The sequence below is a fragment of the Malaya genurostris genome, chromosome 1 (genome assembly GCF_030247185.1).
Source record: "Malaya genurostris strain Urasoe2022 chromosome 1, Malgen_1.1, whole genome shotgun sequence".
Classification (NCBI taxonomy): domain Eukaryota; kingdom Metazoa; phylum Arthropoda; class Insecta; order Diptera; family Culicidae; genus Malaya; species Malaya genurostris.
Genome location: NC_080570.1, coordinates 120,969,365 through 120,984,816, shown reverse-complemented (window position 1 = coordinate 120,984,816; position 15,452 = coordinate 120,969,365). Strand labels below are relative to the sequence as shown.

The window sequence follows — 15,452 nt, the reverse complement described above, 5'->3', positions numbered from 1 at the left end:
CGGAACTTGATGAAGAGCGTTCGATCAAAAGTTCGAAAATTCGTGAAGGAATAACCTTAATTTCATCCGGTTTCCATTATGCTCAAGTTTAACCTCGTACGATAAAGGATCAGTTTTTAGTTTAAATAAAATATCGTTTTTTATCATAATTTGAAAGAAAAATTTGTGGATAACTAATTTACACTCCTTACTAGATGAACGAGTTCAGCACATTACATCATCAACCCCAACAAACTAAACGGTCAGGGTAACCAAAATTCTCAAAAAGTTAATTGCGAAAATTCACAGACATAAATAAATTTCCACGGAACTCAAAAAATACTGCTGCCTCAATATTCAAAACAAATGTTGGCAGTCATTTTGGTACTAGTTGAGTAGTCCTACGTCAACGCTTCGTTTTGCAACAAAAAATCCAAAACGTTTCTAATTTCGAATTTACGTTTTTCATGCAAAGTTATGTCGAAATAAAATATTAAAAAAAATCGATCTTGCTTTTTTAAGGGATAAATGAAATTTCCATTAGAATTAAGGGAGACTTGGAAATGGTGGGTCGTTCCACCCGGTACGAAAAATTACCTACCTGGGCTTAACATGTTTCACCGGCCCTGTCACAAACTGCCGCTTGAAACGACCGTCATTGAAATGTCATGAGAAGTAAAACATCGAAAAATAATCATGCAGAAAGGTAAAACACATGCGGATTGATAAAAAAAACCTGTTTCAATCCACCTAGTGGTGTAATGATTCCTTTCTCATATTACATATATTTTCAAAAATATCACTAGAAGATTCTGCGAAGAAATTTTTTTTAATCTTGAATAAAATAAGAAACTTTCTTTGGGTATAAACTAGCATAACATTTCCCATTTGTAATTTTGTCAAGGTAATAAGAATTTTTCTTTATTTTGCATCGTCGCACTTAATGATTAAACACACTTTACCCTATAGTTCTGGAACCGGAATTCGGAATGAGACTTTTGGAACTTTCATTTGAGCCTAAGTTTATGAGAATCGATCAAATTATCTCTGAGAAAATTGAGTGAGTCTGGTTTTGAACTTTTTGACCACTACTTCTGGTACTTCTGGAACCAGTATATAACCAAAGTCGGTTCGTTTAATAAGTAACTAATATAGCCTTCAAATTGAATCAGTTTTAAGCCAAATCTAGATAAATTTTACCCTTCGTCGCTCTAAATGACTTCGGTGTGAAATTTAACCCTGCACGCTATACGGAATTGAACAAAGCACGCTGTGAATGGAGCAAAGTCGTACGTTCCGTCGCATACCAGTTTTGCATCGTCATTTTGAATTTGAATGTTTTGACATGCATCGCTCTATAATTTCGATGAAATTGCACAGTGTATTTAAAGACAATGAGAGTTTTAATTTGAATCATGATTCGTGCTGAGAAATCGACGGGAGTTCCGTTTTTGGAGATTTCCTTCAGTATTATCGGTGCTTTCGGAAGCGGAAACCGGGGACTAGTAGTCCCAAAGTAGTTTTATATATTTTTGACTCACTAACAAAATCTTTCAACTAGATCAATTTAGCAGTAAGTTTTATTAAAATGTACACCTCGTTTCACCATCGTTTGTGAGAAAATACTTATGAAATTGAAAATTTTCGCTAATCGCACTGTAATACCGGAACCAGAAGTCGGATCTGAATTAACTTTTCGGAGACTTTAAAGAATTTTAAGACTTTTTATTTGCTTCTTAGTTAGTGAAAATCGGTTGAGAAATTTCCGAGAAAATTGATTCCATATTTTTTCATAAGTTTTCACATATTTCCTTCTAATTCCGGAACCGAAATGAGATTCAACCGAGGTGCGATTATTGCTAGTTGAAAAAGAAATTCTTCAATTTTGCGGTTTTTTCTACGCGGATTTCCAAAGCTACGCGGTCCTAAAGCCGTTTTGAGGCAAAAAATTTTTTTGAGATTACACCAGATCTAGACGTTTCAAACATTTCTAAGACATTTGACATCAAAGAAAACTTTTTCGATTTCGTTCATCTTTCGAAAAAAAAAATTATATTACACCATATCTTGGCGTTTCATGTATTTTTAAGACATTTGGCATCAGAAAAAAAATTTCGTTTTCGAACATCCAGGATTTCAAAAAGTCCCTGAGTCGATTTAAAAAAAAAAATTCTTTTATTACACCAGATCTGGACGATTGATGTAGAAATACAGATATTTGGAATAAAAAAAAATCCATTTTTTGACGAAAATTTATTCTGTTTTGCGGTATTTTACTCTATGCAAATTTCCGAAAATCTAGACGTTCCGTGCCCTTCTAAGACAATTGGCGTCATTTTTTATTCAAATTTCACATATCTCAAAAAAAAATTTCAATTTCGGAAATCTCAAAATTTTTCGAAGTCCCAAAGTCAATTTAAAAAAAATTTTCAGATTACACCATATTTTGACGTTTCAAGCATTTCTAAGATATTTGATATCAGAACTTTTTTTTATTATTTTGCCTTTTTTTACGCAAATTTTCTAAGTTGGCGAAAAAACGCGAATTTCCGAAGTTACGTTGTTAAATCCTCAGATACATGGCAATTATTCAAATTTCCGGTAAAATGCGACATAAATGTATTTCTATTATGTTTGTTTGCCTGTTAGCTTATGTTGCGAAGTGTGCAAAATCTTGTCAGTTTTACTCGTATTCACGTCATCCAGTTATGTCTCTAACATTACTCACCCGTCTTTTTTCTATTTTCTTCGAAGAAAAAAATCTAATCGTAAGTTGAAAATTTATGCTGTTTTTCAGAAATCCGAAAATCCATTCAAATCCAGAATTTTAACCAATTAAAAATTACATTTTGTTTACAGTTTACGGTGGTTGTTTCAAAGATAAATAATAAAGACATGTACGTGCATATAAATATTTTTAAAAAATGTGGTTCGTTCCCGGTACCTTCTGAAATGACCGCACTCACCACTTGGTGGAGCGCGAGATTAATTGCATTGTTATCATTTCAATCAAAGTGTGCCATAAAATCTCAATATATACAAATGAGCTACCGAATCGAAAGGGTTCTCACGGTTTGACATTTGCATTATGAATGTATGATGGGAACTCAGCAGTGCAACCAATTTATCACTATTGGTGCCAGTTTCACGGAGGACCGTAGATGTGCGCCAAAAAAAGTTCGTGACTGTCATGTCTGGAAATTCGTTTGTGGTTGTTTGACAATTCAGCAATTGCCAAACGATCGGCAAGCTGTTGAAAATTCGGTAAAAAATTACCGACTTCTGCGAAATTTTCTAAGCGTGTAACAAGAAAGTTTTGTTAAGTTATTGAACATCATAACTGATTTTGTTATTGTATTGTTATCATAAGTTTTAACTTTAAACTGTTTTCATTTGTTAAATATCTCAAAATAACACAATAACATGTTATGATTTTGTTATGTGCTCGGGTTCTAAGACAACTGGCATCAGAAAAAATTTCTTCAATTTTGCGATTTTTATTGAGATTAGACCAGATCTGGACGTTTCATGTATACCTAAGACATTTGGATTCAAAAAAATATTTCGATTTCAAAAATTTCGGATTTCGGAAAGTCCCTAAGACGATTTTTTTCCAAAAAAAGTTTTTTTTAGATTACACCATATCTTAACTTTTCATGCATTTCTAAGACATTTAGCATTTTTCTCAGTTTTGCGTTTTTTTTTTAAGCGGAATCCCCTAAATTACGCAGTCCGAAGCTTTAGGACGCGTCCAAAGTCGTTTTTTTCCAAAAGAATTTTGTTAGATAAAATCAGATCTGAACGTTTCGTGTATTTCCAAGAAATTTGGCATTAAAAAATTATTTCGTGTATTTTGCGTTTTTTTTTTCTGTGCGGTTTCCCGAATCTACACGGTCTCAAATCCTAAGACGTTTTTTTCCCATTTCTCTTTATTTTGGATTACACAACATTTCATGCATTTCTAAAACATTCGGCATCAAAAAACAATTTTCAATTTCGGAAATCTCAAATTTGTTCCCAGTTTTTAAGCTTTAACATCAAAGTTTAACATCAAAGTTAAGTTTAACATCGAAGAAAATTTTTCGATTTCGGTAATCATAAAATTAAGCTGCAAGCCCCCAACTTTAAAAAAAATTCGGATTACACCAGAGCTGGACATTTGGCATCATCAAAAATTTCTTCAATTTTGCGATTTTTTCTATACGGATTCCCGAAGTTCTGCGGTCATAAAACCTCTAAGTCCCGAAGTTGTTTGTTTTAATAAAAAAAATTGTTTTTTGGATTTACACCATATCTTAACGTTTTATGCATTTCCAAGACATTCGGCATCGACATTTTTTTCTCGATTTCGAAAATCTCAAGATTTTTTTTGAAGCCTAGAGTCGATTCTTTTCAATTTTTTTTATAGATTGCACCAGATCTAGACGTTTTATACATTTCTGAGATATTTGGCATCAACAAAAAATTTCGATTTCAGAAATCTCAACATTTTTCCGTTGATTTTCTAGCAAAAAAAAATTTTTTTTGGTTCAAATTTTTTGTTCTGAGATTACTCCAGTTCTGGACGTTTCATGCATTCCTAAGATATTCGGCATGAAAAAATCTTTAGTTTAGCGTTTTTTTACGCGGATTTCCGAGGTTACGCGGTTAAATCCTCCGATATATGACAATTATTCAAATTTCCGGTACGATTCGAAATAAATGTATTTCTATTATGTTTGTTTACCTCTTTTTTCATAATAAATATAATAATAGTTATCGAATTTGCTCAAACTGAAGAAAAAAATGTAGCGAAGTGTGAAAAAGCATGTCAGTTTTATTCGTATTCACGTCATCCAGTTATGTCTCTAACATTACCCACCCGTTATTTTTTCGTGCAATAAAACCATTCTTGATTCGTTTCTGTGAAGAAAAAACAATCCAAATCCAAAAATCTCAATCGTAAGTCGATAAATTGCGTTGTTTTTTTTTTTTAATCCGAAAATCCATTCAAATTCAGAATTTTAAGGCCATCGTACAAGTACCATACGCGCGGGTGGTTTTAGGAAATTTTCGATGGAAAAATTGAAAATTTTGCCAAAAACCGAAAACATACAGACCTCGGAAATTTTTTTATCCAACTGTAGGGTGAAAATGGTTGAAAAATTCGTAGGATTTTTCGAGTGTTACAAAATTAACATTATTACGTCTATAAATTGAATTATCATCGTTGCGAAGCCAGAAAAAGGTTCATTCGAAAAAAAATTATCATCTGTTCCAGCCATTTTCACCCTGCAGATAGATAAAAGTTTTCCAAGGGTCTGTTGGTTTTTGGTTTTGGTAAAATTTTCAAATTTTCCATTGAAAATTTCCACCCGCCTTAACCAGAAAAAAAAATACCGAATCATTCGTTAGATTACATTTAGTTTACAGTTTACAATAGTTGTTTGTCAATTCAGCATTTGCCGAACGATCGGCAAGATGTTGAAAATTCGGTAAAAAATTACTGAGTTCTGCGAAATTTTCTAGGCGTGTAACTGTCAGCTAAGTAACTGCACCTGAGCTGAACTGTCGCGTTGCTACCCTAGAATACTTACGAATCCGTGCATCCGAAATGAACAACAAAAAAAAAACACAGCAAACGAAAGTGAAACGGAACCAAAAGCGACCAACAACAATCGAAACGGAACCAAGAAACAAAGCAGGCGAGGAAAAAACCATCTCTCCGGGTAAAAAAAAAGATTAGAGGAAGGGCGACGAAAGTAAACAGAAACGGAACGAACCAAGGTGTCTGTGAATGCGTGTGTGTGTGTGTGTGTGTGTGTTTCGGTGTTTTCTTTTTAAAATACATAACGAAATAATAACAAGCGGGCCAATTGTTTTTTGTGTTTCTTTTTTGTTTTCGTTTTATTTGTTTTTTAAAGTATTTGTTTGCTCGCAAATTTCGACAGTCCCACGATAGAAAAAAAAGGTGTCTCTAACTGTAAATATTTTGGATTTGAAATTTCCTGTTTTATTTTTTAGGTTGATAAAGAAAAACTCTGTTAGTGACAGTTTAGAGGCCCACCCGTTTTTTTTTGTCGTGCGACTATCGAATTTTGTTTCCCTCCCCATTGATTTTTGTTTTGTCCCGAATCCTAAACAGTTTCCTTTTCTTATTTTTAAAACACTTTTTTTTCTTAGTAATTCATAACTTCAATGCATGACTGACTGTCTGTATGTTTTTTTTTTGTTTGTTTGTTTGTTTGTTTGTATATATATAAAAAAAACTTAATCGATTAATAAAAACTAATAAAAATAGTATCAACTTTTCTTTTTCGCGCTGCTGCTCACGTGAACTTTTTTAATAATCCTAGGCGTAATTACACAAGTGACGAGGATTTGTTGTTGTTGTTGTTGTGGTTTGCTTTTTTCTTTTTGTTTCTAATTTATTGTTTCTTTCAGTTAGAATTGCTCTTGTTTGTGTGTGTGTTTTTGTAAATCTACAACAAACGATGCTAAAATAGTAGGGCAAAAAAAACTAAACATAAACAACGAAAAACTGATTCTGTTCTATATTTACAAGGTAGAAGGTAGGTAAGTAGTAGTAATAGTAGTAGTAGTAGTAGTAGTAATAGTAAATAGTGTAGTATATTTCCCTTTTTTTCATGATCATTCAACGGTTTTTTTTTTAAACCGCCAGAAACAAGTCATCGTGAAAAAAACGTGGATTATTTAAAAACTATATAGCGAAAAAAAAAGAATTACCACAACGATTTTTCGCTTGTTTTCTACCTTAACTATATATCCTAACTAACTAACTAACTAGCGGTTGAGAGTGGTAGGTAGTTGCGTCTAGAAGTTTGTCGAAAATCTATGGTACTTTCGTTTGCAGAAAGAAATAAAAAAACGAACAAAAACCATCGACGAAATTAGGTGGACCATCATTTTTACTTTTACTTAATCAATTGTGGTTTACATTTTGTTTTATTAAGGTTATTAGAGGTTTTTTTTGTGTAGTGTAGAGTTCAACTTCAGTTTCAGTTTTAATATAAATTCAAGACCATTTTCTTTTGATATAATTAATAATGTCTAGCTTTCCAAACTAATCCTACTAGTATTATTATTTAATTATATATAATATATATAGAGCTTATTTTTTTCTTCTCACATCCGTTTAGTTTTAACTCTGTATCTCTGATATCGCCATTTATAGGTTAATTGCTTTGAAAGCGTTTCATTGTTTACTCTTTTTTAATAAAAGTGCTCAAAATCTGTTTTTTTTTGTATGTAACTAATATAAAGTACCCTTAATTAGTAGTAGGTTTTTTCTCTGCATCTGCATCAGCATCTAATTCTTTAGTAAGTCGATAATGTTAGATTATCTGCGGTCAACTTTATATAAAGTAGTGGGGTAGGAGGTTGGGGTGAGAAATCATCAAGGTTTCTCTCACCGCCAAAAAAAAACAAACTTTCACTCTCTCTCTTTCCGTTCTCTCTGGTTTTAATTTTAATTTTTTCTTTTGCAATCCGATCGAAAAATTACACGCAAAATAAAACGAAGCAGGGGAAAAAAAACAACAAAATCGATTATAGGAAGATTATCATTTGGGCTCGCTGTGCGAGCAAAAGCAAGTGAGAGCCGCCCCGCTAGCTAAATGCAATAATCTTTTTGTTTTGCTTGAGTGTGTTTGTGCAGGAAAATTTTTTTTTTTTCTACTCAAAACTGACTTATTTTTTTAGAAGAGTGTAAGAAAGTTAGGGGGGGAGTCGGTACTTACACGCCAAAACCGTCCACCGTTTCTTGCTCTTCTTCTTCTTCTTCGGACTTCTTCAAGACTTCTTCAAGACTTCACTTTCTCTCGCTCTCTTTTTCTCTCACTTGCCAAGTAGTAGTAGTAGTAGGTTAATGTGCTTTGGGCTGTTTGTTTTTCAACTATTATCTTCATCTTAATATATACGTTTACTTTTAAATATAGAACTTTCTGCCACCAAACCGTTAATAACAAAAAGAATTGTTCACGCCGCCGCCGATCTTCTCTCGCTAACTCTATTGAAATTGTCACACGCTTCGAACACTGCATTTGCTCTCTCATTCTCGCTCTCTCTCTTAAGATCTGTATGTCTGTTATTAGTTTTTTTTTTTTTTTGTTTTGTTTATTGGCACCTGGGATAAATGTTGTCGCAGCGTTTAGTCGCACTTAAATATGAAAGATCACAATCGGTTTCCTCACATAGACACCTGTCTCTCCACTCCACACTCTTCGTTCTACTCCATCGTTCGCCGTTGCGAGTGCAACGACGTCCGCAACTGTCGAACGCGGGCGTACAGCCGCTGTTGCTGTTTCCGCAGGGCATTGAGCTGTTCCTGTTCGCGGTTAAGCCGCTGGCAGAGGGTGGCCGCCTCACGCAAAATGTTCACCTTCGGGGCCCGTTCCTTCTCGCGGAGGTTCGGTATCTGGCGTTTCAGCTCCTCGAACAGATTCTTCAGCCCGATCCGCCGCTGACGTTCCATGTCGTTGTGGAGGTTCCGCTTCTCGAGGGATTCCATCTCCTCGGACGAGTCGGACGTCGGTTTCTTGCCCGGGATGCGTTGCTTTTTGTTACGGTGCTGATGGTGGTGCCGGTTCTTGCTGCCGCCATCTTTGCTCGGTCGTTTGCGAGGATTCGATATACTGCTGCCGTTGTTTCCACCGTTGTTCGACGAGTAGCAGGACGACGACGACGACGAAGACGAGTGACCGGGCAGCGGAGTGTTCGTCCCGGAGATGCTGGTCGAGGATGCCGGTGTCAGATAGTTTGGCGACAGGGCGTACGCGGACGAGGAGGATTTGCTCGGGCTGGCATGACAGCTGGCTCCCCCACTGGAACCGTTGGAATGCGTGGCTCCGTGCGTCAACGACGATTCGTCGTCACTGTGGCGGCGTCGATGCTGCGAACCGGCCACCTGTTTGCGGGCGATTTTGTGCGCCACCCGGGACTGCAGGGCACGGCGGTCGCGGGCCGTCGGATTCGTCGGTAGATTCTTTTCACCTATCGAAACGACGTCGATTTCTTCCTCCTCGGATGCTTCTGTAGATTAGAGAAGAAAATGACCCAGTTAGTGGTTGGTTTTTATTTTGGTCGTAGGTTTTTAATTCTCGCACACACACACACACACACACAGACACAACAGCAGGAAACCGCTGCGGTTCCCATCGGCACATGACCTTGTACCGTCGTAATCACTTTTGACGTCTGCTTATCGCGCTTGTGGGGTTCCGCTCGAATTCCACAAAGTCCTCGGACACCGTCAAGTATTTCGCGCATGGCGCAAGATTAATAGTCATCAAATGCGAGATGATGGCTGTGCGCGCTTATCAACGCGAGCCAGACTCCACCTCGTTCGAGTTCTGTTGTCAAGTGCGAAACCAGTCCGAACCGAAATTGTTTAAAGTTCCCAAAAAAAAACCTGCCATTTCTGTGCTCAACTTCTCGCCCAAAAACCTGCCAACCAACACCGACAGAAGCGAGTCATTGACCCATATTGTCAATTGCATTTTTTTTCGGTTTTGTTCTCTCGCGCCAAGTGCATTCTCACACAGGTAGCAGCAGCCGCGTGTGAAGTGAAAGGTGCCGCGAGCCGGATTCCACCGGATCAAAAAAGTAAGGAAACTAAAATAAAAGAACACTCGCACGGATACGCGCGGCTGATGCGGCGGCGGCGACGGCGGCGGCTGATGGCGTACAGGATGCAGTGCAATGCGGCGGCCGACGGCCGGCGAATCAACAAACCAAAACATACACCGAAAACAGCAGCAGCAGGTGAATGCGACGATGCCCTCACGCACACACTCACACAACAACCCGATGAAGAGATGAAGAGCTTATGTTTTATCGCGATTTCCTGCCTCCGCCAATTTCTATTTCGATTCTTACGTTTCGCCCTTCACAATCCGTTCTCAGGGGGAGCAGCGAAGCAAGTGAGTGTCCAAAAACACGAACCCGGCGGTGTTCCAATTAATCAACAGAAAAAAAAAACACGATCGCATTTTGCCTTTCGAAAACGCCCTGAGCTACCCTGAGCACACCAAGTAGGCGACGACGTACTTTAGAAAGTAGTTCGACTTTTACCCCATCATCATCTGACGCGGCGCAAAGTAACCATTGAAAAGAGAAAAAAACGAAACGAAAAAAATCGTCGTCAGTAGAAACGAAGGGTGGAATATTAATAAATCAAGTCACCGGCAAACACGGCGGCGATCACGCCAATTTCTCCTATACCTTTTCCTTCGCGATCGCAAACACTGCAGAAAGGAGCTCTCTCTCTCTTTCTCTGGTGCAACGGCATTCCAATCAAATTGCTCCAATTTCGCCTTCCCCCGTTTCCTTCCACCAACTCTCTCCGCAGGACCGAAAAAAAACCATCCGAAAACCATCCAAGAGGAGAGTGGAAAAAGTTCAACCAACACTCGCCATATCAGCGGAGGTTCGGTTGACGGTGGCTGTGGCGGTAAGCGACGTGGCGAAGTGAAAAGGCAACATAGCAACAACACACGCAAGCCGACCTTTAAAAATACATTTTCCGCCTAGCAACAACAGCAGCAGCGTGGTGCGTCGTGATGCGAAATTCTGTGTTTCTCAAGCTTGAATATCTTTTTTTTTTCGGCTGCTCTACCCACCACCCCGCACCATTGGCGTCGTAATTCAAGCTTAGAAGAGCCGGCTCCGTTAAAAGCCTCCCCCCCCCCCCCCTTCTGCGTGTTCAACAACGCACACGCCGCCCGCCAACACCCTTGCAACTCCTTCGTCGTAACACGCAAGAAGCTTCAAAAATTAGTGAGTAAAATAAGAGAAGAGTTTTCGCCAGTGCCAAAAATGTGTTGCTCACGTCTCTCTCTCTCAGCAACTGCTACAGCGGCAGCAGTCACTGGGCGGCGGCAAACGGTGAGCGAATTTTGGCAGTCTTCAGCCGCTCGTCGCCCGAAGAATCATTTTGCGTCCGTGGTGACTAACGCATAAAATTTTTCACCCCTCCCCCTCGCAACGCAACGAGATTCGGGCACCGGGAGTTGGAATTCCCCGAATTCCCGCGTGATGGAGTGACATAATACAAGAGTCAAAGTGGAATACAGGAAAATCACCGCGCGTTGCAACGTCGTTGTCGTCGTTGTCTCCGTTGTTGTGTTTGTTGCTGTGACATTTTCCTGTTGATCCCACTTTGATTGTGACAAATTGGATTCGGTGGGATATTTTTTTTTTTTGAGTGTTGTTCTTATCGGGAAAGGTTTTTTTTTATTTTTTATTTGTGCTACTGAGTCTTTGCGAGGGGACTCCTAAAATGCTCTCGAAATTTTCTTAAAAGTTGGAATTTTTCTTCGGAATAGATTAAATTCGCTAGAAAATGATCGGAGCTTTCTCAAATATCTTTGGTTCTTTTGGAACAAATTTGAAACAATTTTTTAGGAAAAATACCCAAACGTTGAAAGGCTAAGAACAAATTTGTTGAAAGAAAGTGCATTTTTTTTTCTAAACGAAAAAAAAAAAACAAATTAGAACTAAGTTTTCAAATAATTTGAACATACTAATTCACTCGTCGATTTTCAAGCATTAAAAAACCTCACGAAAACTAAGGTGAATTTGGTTTGTCGCCAGATGTCTTTAAAACTCGATTTACGAAATTTTAGTTATTTGTTTTTTTTCTCGAAAAAAGAACCGGTAAAAAAAGTTCTGATTCCCTGTCGAGAATGTTGGGGATTGAACCCAGGGCGAAGACTGCGTCGCGCTGTTGCCCACCCGTCGCGCTGTTGCCCACCCCTGAAATTTATGTTATTTTTAACGTATTTTGTAAAAGTGACCAGTGCTTTTTATCACACAATTGAAATTTAGAAATCAAATGGTTAGACCATTACGGATTCTGAAGATATAGTAGTATAAGTGACCTAACCGACAAACCGGTAATATCTCATCGACTGAAATTTCTCGAAGATGACTTAACGAGTTTCGATAAATTTATGCTTATTTGAAAACTAACAATGTCAATCAAATTTGAAAGGGTTATGGTGAACTTTTCCCGTTCGAGAGATGCAACCCTATTTGTGACGTAACCATCCCAGTGTTTTTAATGCAATAATAATTCTCGGAGATGGAAGAATGAATGGCCGGGGATAGAATCTTACAAATGTTTTAATGGGACTAGTTTAGTTTAATGTTATTTATTAAAGAGACTTTTTCCGTTTTTTCAAAGAAAATAAAATTGTTCATTTTTTTAAAAAGGCAAACTAAATTGTTCCATTCTTTTTGTTTGAAAAGTTGCAATATTTTGCAGCTCTATCCAAGCACATTGTTCAAAAATTAATCAAACTAAAGGAAAATTGCTCCTATTAATTCTCTAAATAAAATCTGTGAAATTCGATTCGTTTCAAGCAACCCTCGCAGTTTTCTAGGAAAGTTTATTTGAAACTATCAAAATTTATTTTCTTTATTTATTCATAATTTTCTTTGGTTCTTTGAGACAAATTTTTTGCCTTTTTGGGAAAAATTACCGAAAATTTGGACCAGCTTTGAGCAAATTTCGAGATTTTTAAAAATGCACGATACTATAAATTTAAATTTGTGATTCTCACCAAATTAACTGAAATTTGCTCACAATTATCCAAGATTTCGCTAATTTTTCTTGTTCATTTGGAACAAATCACAGTTTTTTGAGGAAAAATACTCCAATTTTTTAAGATTTTTAAAACTTTTTTTTCTCCGAAATAGCTGTGAAATTCGCTGAAAATTATCCAAGATTTCGCCATTTTCTTTGATTCTTTTGGAACAAATCACAAAATTTTCGAAAAAAAAAATTTCTATCCTTTTAGGATTTTTGAATTTTACTACGAAAACTGCTTTGATTTCAAACAAATAACTTTGCAAGAGAAAGTCTCAATTTTTTTTCGAAATGTAAAGACAAATTGGCTCAGAATCGCTCGAAATTAACTAAGATTTCGCAAATTTTTTTGGTACTTTTGAGACATCTCTGAACATTTCGAAGAAAAATACCCAAACTTTGAATAAATTTAGAGATTTTTGAATTCGTTTATGAAATTTGCTCAGATTTTTTTTAAATATCTTGGAAGTAAAATGTCATAATTTTTGTTTTCCAAATGCAAAAAAAAAACAAAATTAAATTTTTAATTTTTTTAATTTATGATTCTATTTTCTCTGGAATAGCTGTGAAATTCGCTGAACATTATCCAGTATTTCACAAATATCTTGGATCCCTTGGATTTTTTAAAACCCTCAAAATTTATTAAGTGTTCAGGATTCTTCTCAAAATTGTTAAAATTCACTCGCGATTATCCAAGATTTCCCCATTTTCTGTGATTCTCTTGGGAAAAATCACACAATACTTTAAGGATTTTTGAATTTTACTATGAATATTGCTTCGATTTATTAACAAATATCTTGCAAGTATAAGTCTAAATTTGTTTCTGAATCTAAAAAAAAATTTAGGCTGAAGTTCGCTCGAAATTATCTAAGATTTCCAAAATTTCTTTGGTACTTTTGAGACAAATCTCTAAACTTTGTGAAAAAAAACAAAGAGTTGAACAAATTTATAACGATTTTATAACAAATTTGTCAAAAAAGAGATTCTGATATGAAAATTTCTCAGATCTTTTACAAAAGTTTGGGCAATTAAAAAAAAAATCTAGGAAAGTAAAATGTTATAATTTTTGTTTCCCAAATGCATAAAAACATTTTTGGTTAACAGTACAATTACCAAAATTTTGAAAAAAAGTTATAGAAATTTAGAATAATCGAATTTGTCATACAAATTAATCAAAATTACATTTGAATAATTTTTAATATAAAATGCTTGAAAAAGGTCCGATTTCGATAAAAGCATATCAAAAACTGTTCAAACTTTGAGCAAGTATTCAATCGAAAACGTCGAATAAGCTTCTTTTTTGTACACAGGCTTTTTAAGCAGATTTCCGAAGTTACGGTTTTTTACGCGAATTTTCAGTTTTCCAGTTTTCTTGTTTTGTCTTAGAAATGCATGAAACGCCGAGATCTGGTCTTCACTTAAAATTATTTCTTAACACTTAAAAAAAATTCAAAGATTCGAAAGTTTCATGTATCTCTAAGACATTTGGCACCAAAAAAAATTTCGATTTCGGAAATCTCAAAGTCCCAAAGGCCAATCTGGACGTTCCATGCATTCCAAAAAACATTTTTTTTATTCCTATTATTTGGGCTCGGCAGCCGGTTAGCGTTAATGCATCGTGTTATCGTGAACCTAAAGACATTTGGCATAATAACAAAATGTTTAGTTATGAAGTTATGCAGTTTTTTTTTTGAAATTTTGCTTCTATAAACCGCATAACTTTGAAATTTCGCGTGAAAAGATCGCCTAAAAAAACAAATATAAGAAATCGCATGGAGAGTATTTGACGAAATACTCAAATCAACTCCCATAAAAAAGTTCAACTGAAATTTAAAAAGTTAATTCAAACTAAAACTTTTGGAGAAAGGAAAAAACCTTTTCGTTTTCGACCAGATCGGGGAAAAAATGTTTCATCCAAATAGTATCAAGTCAATAACTTCTGGAATTACTCATGTTTAAAGCATAAATTTTTACCACTTTGAGTAAATTGTGGAAATATGCAGATAAAGACATTTCGGTAAGATTTTAACGAAATGTCAATAAATCATTTTAAAATATCTATTTCGATCAATTATTCTGGAAATTTCTTACAGTTTCTTTCGGTTTAAGTTTTTACTATAGAACTACTCTACTATTTGCTCTTGTATTGCAAGAGCTAATGAGAAACTTTTAGCTTTCTTTTGCACAACTTTTGTTTTAGCATTTATCAAATTTCTGAGTAAAATTAAGTGAAATCAGTGACAAGTTTCTCAACAAATATTACAAAGAAACTTATAAAGGAAAATTCATTACAAAACTACTAGATGAAAACTGGTGTTTGACACTTCCGCCTACTAGGGACAATTCGCCACCGTCAACCGCTGAGAATCTTCACTTTCTCTCTCTCTCTCGTATTTTTCTCAGCAGACACAACCCCCGGAGAGCGTCGGAGAAATACTAATCCGTACGCAGCCACAATCGAAATCCCGGTTGGGTTGAGCTTAGGGGAGTTGGGGAGGCGGCGACGGCATTAGCATATCGGAGACAAAACCGGGTAAAACTTGTTTCTCGTTGATCCAACGCCGCCGGGGCGCGGCGGTAAATTGACTGCTGCTGGTGGTGGTGGTGGGTGGCGGTAATAAAAATCCCACTACCTCAACCTTGCACACACGGACGGACGAACGGTCGGTCGGTTGAGAGATGATCTTTGTCATCATCCCGATCCCAGCACAGTTCTTCCTGCGGCGGGTTCTCGCCGCTCACTCGTAGAAACGGGAATTTACTGCTGCTGCTGCTGCTGCTGCTGCTGCTGCGATTAAATCAAGCGAACGGCGGTGGCGGACTTGACAAATATGCCAAGAATTTTTTCAGTCGTGCGGTGTGTTGTGTGTCTTTCTGTGTGTAA

At 36.5% G+C, this 15,452-nt stretch overlaps 1 protein-coding gene across 1 annotated transcript in view; it reads right to left on the bottom strand.

Moving 5' to 3' along the window:
- Window positions 1–5,834: 5,834 nt before the first annotated feature.
- Window positions 5,835–15,452, bottom strand: part of LOC131425648 (myc protein) — a 28,996-nt gene continuing 19,378 nt past the window's right edge. The window contains exon 3 of the mRNA XM_058587702.1: window positions 5,835–9,009. Coding sequence (XP_058443685.1) covers window positions 8,207–9,009 — 803 coding nt within the window. The 3' untranslated portion in view covers window positions 5,835–8,206. The remainder of the gene's footprint in view (window positions 9,010–15,452) is intronic.